Source organism: Ursus maritimus, unplaced genomic scaffold, assembly GCF_017311325.1.
Source record: "Ursus maritimus isolate PB19 unplaced genomic scaffold, ASM1731132v1 scaffold_33, whole genome shotgun sequence".
Taxonomy (NCBI): Eukaryota; Metazoa; Chordata; class Mammalia; order Carnivora; family Ursidae; genus Ursus; species Ursus maritimus.
The window spans coordinates 14,075,156-14,085,985 of record NW_024425897.1 but is presented as its reverse complement, the minus strand read 5'-3'; the positions used below and the strand labels follow the sequence as shown (position 1 = coordinate 14,085,985).

The window sequence follows — 10,830 nt, the reverse complement described above, 5'->3', positions numbered from 1 at the left end:
CTGCGACCCGCCCCCCGGCCCCCGCCCCGCCCCGCCCCGGCTCAGTTCCCCGCCCGCGGAGGCCCGGGGGCGCCCCTCCTCCCGAGCCAGCCCTGGGACTGAACCCAGATCTGCGTCTGTGACCTTGGGCGAGGCCTTGTCCGCCTCGTTTGGCCCGTGTGTCAGATGGTCCCAGCGATGTCACTATTCTCATGGAGTTGTTACAGGGGTCAGATCGCAGGCTGTGTAAAACAGCACAGCGCCTGTCAAATGCGCTCAGTAACTGTTAGGGCTTGTTGATTATTTCATACCGCACCTTTCCCAGCTCATTTCCCTCCCGCAGCAGGGCCAGTGACACATGTGGCCAGGGCTTCCTTTGCCTGCAGGACAACAGTAAGGGGACCCCCACGGAGGGCTGTCCCTGCCAGGCCCTGTGCTGAGAGCAGCGGTCAGCATCTCTTTAACCCTCCCACCCCCGCCCGCCGGGGCTGAATACTGCTGGCCGCCACCTTTTCTAGGCCCGGAGGCTCCGTGAGGTTCCTTGCCTAAGGTGGCAAAGCTGTGGGCTTAGTACGATTGGTGTCCTGAAGATTGAGTGGGATAGTTGTGTAGCAAGTGGAGTAAGCATTCAGTTGGTGTGGGTTGCTCAACAGCCTCGCCATTGACATTCTGGGCCGATGCTATTTTGTTGTGGGGTCTGTGCCGTACATTGTAGGGTGTTAGGCTGTATCCCTGGCCTCTACCCACTCCATAGTAATAGCATTCCACCCTTCAGTTGCACCTACCAGAAATGTTTCCAGGCATTGCCAGAATTCCTGGGAATTGGGGGCGGGGGGCGCGGCAAAATCATCCCTGGGGGAGGCCCACTGAGTCACTGGATGGCCATTATGATGACGATCATGCAGCAGGACCGCCACCACTACCTGTTCTTGCTGGCAGCTCTGCGTCCTCGGGCCTGGCGTCGGTTACATACTATCTACCAGTCTGTGCAGCTGCCTGAGACACACCAGATGCTGCGTCAGACATGCCGGGAATTTGCTGAGAAGGAGCTGGTGCCCATTGCAGCCCAGGTGGACAAGGAACATTGCTTCCCCACGGCCCAGGTGAGAGTTCCAACCTCAGTAGCCCCCGATTGTGGTCTGCCGGCTGCTGGTGGCCTGGCAGTGACAGTGACAACCAGAGGCACTGAGACTCCAGGCCCGGACTCCAGGTCCTGGAACCCAGAAGATGCTCTGGAGGTTTCCTTCATCCAGCAGGAGGCCCATGGCCCGGATTTAACTTCCGTAATGACAGTAATAATGGTGGATGGGCGACGCGCTTACTGTGGGCCGGGCATGGTGCTGGTAGTCACGGTTCACGCTTGCAGGATGCTTGCCGGGGGCTGGGCCTGGTCCTAGGCCCCTTGAGGTGTGCCGGCCCGTCTGCATCTCACAATCAACCTGTGAGGTGAGGGTCCAAGTATTATACACCCTGCTGGATAGTTGGTGAACTCAACTCGACTGGGGGGAGTTAAGTATTATGCTCCAGGTCACAGAGCGAATGCGGTGCAGAGTGAGGGCCGAGGCCCAGCTCTTCTTCCAGGCGCTGAGATCCCAGGGAGCATGCTCCTTCCCGTGCCCGTGCGTTTTTCCCTTGCCGTCAGCGCCTCTGTTGTTTCCCGTTTGAGATGTTCCTGCTGTGTCCCTGGGGCCTGGCAAGCCCTGTGGCACGTGGTATAAATACCCAATGGATATTTGTTCAGTAAAGAATTTATGGAAGAATAAATCTTCTCCCTGCCTGTTTGTCACTCTAAGGAGTTCCAGAGTTTTCTGGTTGCCATTTCATGTCTCCTGGGCTCTGGGGCCACGTTTCCAGCTTAGAAAATCCTGCGCTGTTCACAGTGTCTTGGGCACCGTGCCCGGACTGTAGCGACATGCGGGGAGCTCAGAGTGAGGTGGGCAGATGGCACCCCAGGCACCGACGCTGGTTGGGTAACACTCTGGGTGGAACGCTTACTACCACGCATCATCCTGTCTATTCCTGAGGACATCCTCACCTGCAAATCTGATCCCATGTGGGTTCTAGAATGCTCGCCAGGATTAAGTGAGCTAACAGATGCCGAATTCTGGTGCCTCCTGGTCCTGGGGAAGTGGGAGCTGTCAGCACTATGATCGTTTTTATTACAGTTGAGAAATTTGAGGCAGAGAGGGGTTAAGTGATTTTCCAAGGTTACTGATCTGTGCGCTAGAATTCATATCCCAAGCCTGGCTGGCTCCAGAACCTTCTTCTCCATCCACTCTCCACTCAGTTGGCCCAGAAGCCCGGCTAGTGGACAGGGAAGGCCTCTTCTAGTTGGGAATATTCCCTTCAAGAGCTTAAACTACCCTTCTGCCCTCTGCCCCCACACGTACCGCTCTCAGTGACCCCACCTGGCACTTTCTTTCATCGTTCAGTGCCATTCATGGAGACGTGACCAGGCCCCATCTCTTTGTGAGCAGAGGCTGGGAACAAGCAGAGAGGCCATGGAAAAGCAGGAAGAGTTCCGAGGTGCTGCCCCCAGAGCAGTTGCCTGAGACGTGGCTGTGTGTTGGGGCTTTTCCTACCAAAAGACAGACGGCTTGATTGACTTTTCCTGTGCTAATCCTGTATTCCCTCAAATTCTTACTAAGATGACAGACATAGATTTGCTCTGGGCAGGAAAGCTGGCAGGAGAAACAGATTTTTTTCCCCAAGCTCCTCTGAACCAGTCCTCTGGCTTTATAATCTCCTTGCTTCCTGGGGCTGGGGACTTTGTGAGCTACCCCTTGGAGTCGTGGCAGACGCAGGTGTGGAGGGACGAGGCCACGGGCATCAGCCTCCCTCCCGCTGGGGGGTGGGGTAGCCTGTCAGGACTCGCCGAACACACGGCCGGAGCTCCGAGTCGTGATGGCATCTGTCTTTGGGTTTATGTCTGTCTAGGTGTTTTCCTGTCGCTGATGCCATTAATTACCCCGCGTCCGGCTCGTACTTTCCCCTTTTCGTAGGAGAAGCTGCCTGAATTGCCGGGGGATGTCGAGCTGGCCAGCTGCAGCTTCTGATCTGACCGCCACCCCACGCGGGCAGGCCGCTTGTCTTGGTGGCTGACGGCATACGGAGGTTAATCCATGTTCGCTTCCCTTCACGGCAGATCGAAGCCTGCAGGACTTGTGCCTTTATCCTGGGCCTGTCACCCTGGGTGGCGCTCAGCTCCCAGGTGCAGAAGGGAAGCCGGGGCTCACGCGGGCAGCGTCATCGGGGAACTAGACGCACAGATAATACGGCAGGTTGCCGAATTCAAAGTAATAATACCACCTGTTGTTTCCCAATAAAACGGTGATGAGAACAGGAATAGCGATCATCTGGGGGGTTACTGTATTCCAGGTGCTTCTATATTCCATCTTCAGTGCAACACTCTGGGGTAGGGACTTCAAGTATCTTCAGTGTTGAGATGGAGAATCTGAAGTCCAAGGTTCGGTTTCTTGCTGAGCAGCACACAGGTGGAATGGGAGGAGCCGCGAACTGACTCCTGGGCCCCCACCTGGCCCATACGAGGTGCTTAGTGATTTCTAATGTTTTCCTGAAGAATATTTTGTCCACCGCCCCCCCCCCCAAAAAAACTGGGTTTATGGAGGAAGAGTCAAGGGGACAAAGGAGGCAGACCAAGAATTAGGTGGAAGGCTAGTGCCAATTTCTTTTTTTTTTTTTTAAAGATTTTATTTATTTATTCAACAGAGATAGAGACAGCCAGCGAGAGAGGGAACACAAGCAGGGGGAGTGGGAGAGGAAGAAGCAGGCTCATAGCGGAAGAGCCTGATGTGGGGCTCGATCCCAGAACGCCGGGATCACGCCCTGAGCCGAAGGCAGACGCTTAACCGCTGTGCCACCCAGGCGCCCCATAGTGCCAATTTCTGCTTGCTTGGCTGGTTTGGGAACCTAAACTGAGCTTCAGTTTTCCTGTATTCAAACCCGCCCCCCCCAAAAAAAGGAAGAAAGGAAACATAGGAAAATTTACAATGTTATTTTGTTGTAAAGGGAAATAAGAAATAAAATGGTGTTTCAGTGGTGTTTTGGACTCATCAGCCTTCCAGCACACGGGGGCTGTATGTTTATTGTGTAAAACTGAGCCCCGTGACCGTATGGCTCAGTCAAGTATAGTGTGACTCTTGATCTCAGGGTCATGAGTTCGAGCCCCATGTTGGGCATGGGGACTACTTTAAAAACGAAACAAAACAAAAAGCCGAGCCTCTTCTCTTTCCCTCAGTGACTGTTTATTGAGTAACTTTACTAGACCAGGTGCAAGACCCGCTCTTCTTTCTCCCGTCCTCTCTCCAATGATGGTGCTTCCCCGACCCAGTTAGCCACATAGAAACCTCTAGAACCAGACCCCGTTTTCTTCTCCTGCCCACCGAGTCCTGTTAATTCCACCCTGGAAATGTGTCCCCAATGCCACCTGCCATTGTCCCAAGCGAATTCATCCGTGTGTGTCCCAGGACCGTCCCGTTCCTCACCGCGGCTCCGTGGCTGTGCTGAGCACGTCGCCGTGCGCTGTCGCGGGCAGTCAGCTTCCCGTTCACGCCCGCACCGCCCTGTCCACACGGCCCAGGCTCCCGACACGTGCCCGACAGTCAACAGCGGGTTGCTGATGGGACGGGGAGGCGAGGTGACCCTGCGTGGCCGGCCCAGCACCCAGCACCCCCCGGCCACCAGTGGATGCTTGAGGCGGTGGTGGCGGTGAACAGGGCTTCTGCCCCTGGAATGAGCGGCCGATCTCCCGCAAGTGAGGAGAGCGGATTCTCTGGAGGGAGTCGGTTTTGCCTGCTGAGCTTATGCAAACTTGGGGCGCACTGACGGTGCGAAGGCCTGAGCTCTAGAGGCACCTCACGGTGCTGTTTCTCTAGCACGGGCTGTGCACCGCTTCCCCCACGGGAACCCCGCACGTTCGTCCTGTTTCTGCTGCTTTGCATCTTGTCCCGGTCTCGCTGCCTTTTCAGTGCTGCGTCGTCTCCTCCCTGCGCCGCTGGGCTGGCTCTCCCCGTGGCTGTTGGCTTGGACACACTTCGGCGAGTGTACATCGCCTCCCGGCATTGCTTCTGCCTCTGTGTTTTCCCTAGAACGTGCCAGCCGTACTACAGATACTGCTGGAATATCTTGCCAGGGATCTGGTGACCTGTTTCTTTACTTTTTTTTAAAGATTTATTTTTTTATTTGACAGAGAGAGCACAGTTGCCTGCGAGCAGGGGGAGGGGCAGAGGGAGAGGGAGAAGCAGGCTCCCCACTGAGCAGGGAGTCTGATGTGGGGCTCGATCCCAGGACCCTGAGATAACAACCTGAGCCGAAGGCAGATGCTTCACCCACTGAGCCCCCCAGGCATTCCCTGAGCTTTCTGAGTAGAAAGGTTGGGAAAAGCAGAGCCAGGCATCACTCATGAAGTTGGATGAGCCGGAATACGTCCAGGCCCTGGGCCCCGGGGTGGGGGAGCCCCTGCCCTCGAGCGAGCTGGAGCTGGAGGCTTTTCAAGCAAACCCTGGTGGCAGGTAGCGGGGGCAGAGCAGACCTGGGTGAGACCCCAGGGGAGTGACTGGTCAGGTGCAGTGAGCTCCCGCTGCAGGATCAGGAGAGCCGCTGGGGGTGGGGGGCGGCCAAGGGGAGAGTGCCCCGAGCCCTGGCTTCCTTGGAGCCTGGACGTGGCTTGACGTCTTGTGTCCCGGAGGTCAGCCCTCTGTGGGAGCTCCCCCTCCTGCAGAAGAAAGACGGATCCTCCCCACTCTGCCCACACCCCACCTGGGGATTTCGCTTCCCTTTTTGTTTCTTGGGGTGAAGTGGGGTTGTGGGGTGTGGGACGAATCCGTCCTTCATTCCGGGCTTGTACCTGAAGGGCTGTGGGATGACGAGGAGGTTGGGTGGCGCCGGTGGCGTGGGACGGTTTTGCCCGGAGGCCAGAGAGAGCCTTCCATTGACGCGCCCGTGGAGGCCTGTGCAAGCGTCCTGGAGGCCCGCGTGCTTCCAGGCCCTGGTGGAGTGTGGCCCAGGCTCCTAACCTCCACTGCCTTCCCTAACGAAAGGCCGTGTTCCCCCGGCCTGGGTTTGTGGGCTGCCTTAACGGGCGGGTCTGACGGTTTCTTTTTTGAGGCCCGCTCGTGCTGGCCCCGGGCCCTGCAAGCCCCCATGTAGACTGAGAGACGGTGCTGTGTAGACCATTCTGCTTTTGACTCCCCGCCAGCCGGGGTGCTTCCTGCCCACCGCAGTGCTGCAGCGTCTCTGAGCAGGCCCGCCCCCTCCGGCAGCAGCTGTGGTCACCACAGAATGTCTGTCTTTTAGGGATTCTCAAAATGACACATCTGGGGTACCTCTGAGTCCCGCCCCCGCCTTTTTTTTTTTTTTAAGAGAGAGAGTGAAAGTGGTAGGCACCAGTCGTGGGGGGTGGGGAGGGGAGAGTCTTAAGCAGGCTCCGTGCTGAGCCCGGGGCACAACGCGCGGCTCGATCTCAGGACCCTGAGATCGTGACCTGAGCTGAAATCAAGAGTCCGACGCTTAACCAGCTGAGTCACCAGGCATCCCACCTGAGCCAGTGTCTGTCAGTTTCCTCTTACTGTTGTGACAAATAATCACAGACTAGAGACTAGTGGCTTAAAATGACACCAGCTTATTATCTGACAGTTTCTGGGAAACTTTGGAAATCCAAAGTGGGTCTCGCTGGGCCGAAATCAGCGTGCTGGCGGCTCTGGAGAAGGGTCCGTGTCTTGCCCCTTCCAGCATGCGGAGGCCGGGGGCGCTACTGGCCCGTGACCCCGGTCCTTCCAGCCAGCATTCGGGTCACTCTGACCTCTGCTTCCGTTGTCACCTCTCGTTCTCCTTGTCTCCCTCTTCCCCTTGTAAGGACCCTTGAGATGACATTGGGTCCCCCTGGATGATCCAGGGTAACCCCCATCTCACAATCTTTCTCAGCAGCAGAGGCACCCGCATCTGCCCTCTTGTGGCCGCAGGGCACCATCAGCACTTGTGCGCTGGGCAGGTCAGTGCCACCCGGCGGACAAGAAGTGTCTGACCCTCCTCCCCCCCCCAGGTGTTTTTGGGAGACACTGAGTGGGGAGGAAGGCCACCCCAAGCGTGGAGGCTTACAGGAGGGTTTCCCATGGGATCAGTTCAAGGCAGAGTCTGGGAAGAATTTCATAGAGGGGCACGTAAATCATGATGGAAGTGCCCCGTGTCCCGTTCACTCTGCTCTGGGTGACCACTTGTCGGCCACTTCGTGACAGTGAGCGCGTTCACCGATGGCCCCGCTTGCGCCAGGCACTGGGCTCAGCGCTTTGTGTCTTTTCTCAGTCCTTTAGCAGTTCCGTGACGCAGGTGCTATTTGCGGACTGGGGGCAACACTGACAATCACGGAAGTAATACTGATTACGGAAAAATGAGAAACTATCGTGAACATTCTTATGTTTGCTTCTTTTAAGTCCAAATAGTGTAAGAACACGGTTCCGGGAATCAGGTGACACCAAAGGGCTCACGGTGAACAGCGGTGCCCCCTGCCGCGCCCCACAGGCAGTCAGTTTTAGTCGCTTCCTTTCAAAGCTCAGTGGGTTCTGTGTGGTCTGTGTTGGTCCCGCAGAAGGCAGGCTCGCCTGTCCCAGGTCGCAGGGGCGGAGCTGGGCGCTGTGCTGAACTGGTTGTGACCCCAGAGTCACTGCCCGGGGTGCACTCTGGCTGCATTATTTGCAAGCTCTGGCCCCGAACAGGTTGCTCTGTGTGTCTGAGGTCTGGAGAGACTCAGAAGCAGAGTTGGGCACACAGTAGGCACTTGCTGGTTGACCGTTACTGTTATTGTTGTTCTAAATCAGAAACTCCAGGCTCTTAGCAGTCATTCACTCATTCACGGGCACTGGGAATATTGCAGTGAGCAAAAACCAGTCTCGGCCCTCATGGTTAGGGAGAAGGATCTTAACCAAAACCAGCAGAGTAATAGGTGTGAACTTCCAGCCGCATAAGCCCCGCACTGGAAAGGCACAGGTTCTGGGAGAGCGCATGGTTAGGAGACGGAGAGAGCAGCTGCAAGAAGTCAGGCTTGAGCTGAGATCTGAAGGGAAGGAGACCACAAAAACTAGTTGATAAAGGGCATTACTGACAGGAAACAGCACGTGCAAAGGCCCTGTGGTGGGGAGGCAGGGGTATGTGTGTAGGGCTGAGAGAGGGTCGGTATGCATTGTGCTATCCTGCTCCTTACGCTCCTTACCCTGCTCCTTCCTGTGCCTTCTGTCTGCTTGCTGGCTGTGGCTGCAGACACAGAGGTGAGCCAGTGTGGAGTGTGGGGGCAGAACAGCTTGGATGCCCAGTGCTGTCATGCAGACCCGAGCTGAGTCTGGGTCTTCAGCGTCTGGACTCGGGGATCATGGGGTGGGTGGATGGAGCCACATGGCCCGAGTTTCTGCAGGCACTGGCTCAGGAGCAGGAAGGTTTGGAGTTGGGAAGGGTGGGCACTGGCCCCCCACTGCCCTTGCCGAGACAGCCTTCCTTGTGGCCAGGTGAAGAAGATGGGCGAGCTCGGGCTTCTGGCCATGGATGTGCCTGAGGAGTTCAGCGGTGCTGGCCTTGATTACCTGGCCTATGCCATCGCCACGGAGGAGATCAGCCGGGGCTGTGCCTCGACAGGAGTCATCATGAGTGTCAACAACGTGAGTCCCCACTCCTGGGCCCCTGGGACACACAGGTGGAAGGAAGCTCCCGTGGGCAGCTAGGCACTCGGGCCAGGTGTCCCGGCGTCCTGGGCACGGTCAGGCTTTGGCACCCAGCCCCCGACCTCCTCCGGGCTTGGTTCTTTCAGGTCGGGCCCTGGAGAGAACGGGTCTTGGAGTGGGGTCCGCAGGCCTCCTCTGACCACCCCCCCCACCCCCACCCCCACAGTCCCTCTACTTGGGGCCTATCCTGAAGTTCGGCTCCAAGGAGCAGAAGCAACAGTGGATCACCCCTTTTACCGGTGGCGACAAGATCGGCTGCTTTGCACTCAGTGAACCAGGTATCACGGTGGGATGGTGGTTGGCCCCGTCCCCTTGTGCAGAATTGGAGTGACAGACTCGAGTTGGAGCTGGGCTGCCGCTGGGGCAGAGGCAGGAGCTGGGCAGGAGACACGAGGGCACAGGCCTTCGGTGTGGGCGATGGGGGCTGAGCTCTGGCCGCCTGGGATTGGCCAAGGAGTGTGCAGTCAACTCAGCTGAGCCGGGAGGGACGCCTGGCTCTGGGGTCCCTTCGGCGTGCAGATGCCCCGCTCTGGCACTCCCGGCCCTCTTGGACTCATTTCTGAGAGCTCTGGTAGCTGGTGTGGCCCAGGAGCTTCCTCTTGGGAGCCAGAACCCTGATTCTTTGGAGGCCAGGTCAGAAGGTCTTTGTGCTCGAGCTGGGGCGAGGCTGGGTCCCCTGCTCACTGGTGGCAGTGCCCTTTGGGGGCAGAAGCCTTGGATTCTGAATCTGTGTGTGCGGCAGGGAATGGCAGCGACGCGGGAGCCGCCTCCACCACTGCCCGAGCAGAGGGGGACTCGTGGGTCCTGAACGGCACCAAGGCCTGGATCACCAATTCCTGGGAGGCCTCCGCTGCCGTGGTCTTTGCCAGCACAGACAGATCCTTGCAGAACAAGGTGGGGACCCCGGGGAGAGGGTCGGTGAGACCTCTGGGCTGCAGACATTTCTTAGCTTCTCGATCCAAATTCCCCTGTGGCCCAGTGGAGCTGTTCCTGCTGTCACACCGCTTGGGGCTGCCCCTTTTGTGGCCAGCTGGTGGCCTGAGGTGGGAGTCTGCACCTTCCCCTGAGCGGCCAGCAGAGGGCGCCCCGGGCTGAGGTGTGAGGGAGGTGGTGGGAAGGGGCTGGTTTGTGTCTGGCGCGCGGGAGTACGGGGTGTGGCCGACCGGCGGGCCTCTGAGAACATTGCTGCCTGCCTCTGGGCCTTACAGGGCATCAGTGCCTTCCTGGTTCCCATGCCGACGCCTGGGCTCACGCTGGGGAAGAAGGAAGACAAGCTGGGCATCCGGGCCTCATCCACAGCCAACCTCATCTTTGAGGACTGTCGCATCCCCAAGGACAGCCTGCTGGGGGAGCCGGGGATGGGCTTCAAGATAGCCATGGTGAGCCTGGCAGTGGGGCGGGGGCCCTGGGGCCCAGCTGGCCAGCCGCTGACCGGGGCCTTCCCCACAGCAAACCCTGGACATGGGGCGCATTGGCATCGCCTCCCAGGCCCTGGGCATCGCCCAGGCCGCCCTCGATTGTGCCGTGAACTACGCTGAGAACCGCAGGGCCTTTGGGGTGCCCCTCACCAAGCTCCAGAGCATCCAGGTAACAAGAGGAGCCTGGCCCGGATGCTGGAGGGAGGGCAGCGTGGCCTTTCCTCTCTGGCTCCCGCCTTCGCCCTCCTCTCCCCCCCCCCCTCAGAGGGAGGGCAGCCACCGACTGCCGCTGGGGGCTGGGTTGTTGCAGTTCAAGTTGGCGGACATGGCCCTGGCCCTGGAGAGCTCCCGGCTGCTGACCTGGCGTGCTGCCGTGCTGAAGGATAATAAGAAGCCTTTCACCAAGGTGCCTGTGGGGAAGGGGTCTCCCGAGGCACGGCCCGGAGCTTTGGTGTGCCCGGGGAGAAGTCCGGCTGGGGTGCCGCTTCGCTGGGCCTGTGGGTTTATTGCCGCAGGGAGGCTCCCCGGCACCAGCCCCGCTGAAGGGCCCGGTGCTGGCGGCTCCTCCCGAAGTCAGGTCCCTGACCCCACCATCCCCTGTGCTTAGGAAGCGGCAATGGCCAAGCTGGCCGCATCGGAGGCTGCGACTGCCGTCACCCACCAGGTGAGAATCCCGGTGCCTCGGGGGGCCTCGGGGGGCCTCGGGG

General features: G+C 58.7%; 1 protein-coding gene across 1 annotated transcript in view; it reads left to right on the top strand.

Moving 5' to 3' along the window:
• Positions 1 to 10,830, top strand: part of ACADS (acyl-CoA dehydrogenase short chain) — a 12,107-nt gene that overhangs the window by 303 nt on the left and 974 nt on the right. The window contains exons 2-9 of the mRNA XM_040619835.1: positions 919 to 1,082; positions 8,493 to 8,642; positions 8,872 to 8,983; positions 9,448 to 9,599; positions 9,914 to 10,084; positions 10,155 to 10,292; positions 10,434 to 10,529; positions 10,731 to 10,787. Coding sequence (XP_040475769.1) covers positions 919 to 1,082; positions 8,493 to 8,642; positions 8,872 to 8,983; positions 9,448 to 9,599; positions 9,914 to 10,084; positions 10,155 to 10,292; positions 10,434 to 10,529; positions 10,731 to 10,787 — 1,040 coding nt within the window. The remainder of the gene's footprint in view (positions 1 to 918; positions 1,083 to 8,492; positions 8,643 to 8,871; positions 8,984 to 9,447; positions 9,600 to 9,913; positions 10,085 to 10,154; positions 10,293 to 10,433; positions 10,530 to 10,730; positions 10,788 to 10,830) is intronic.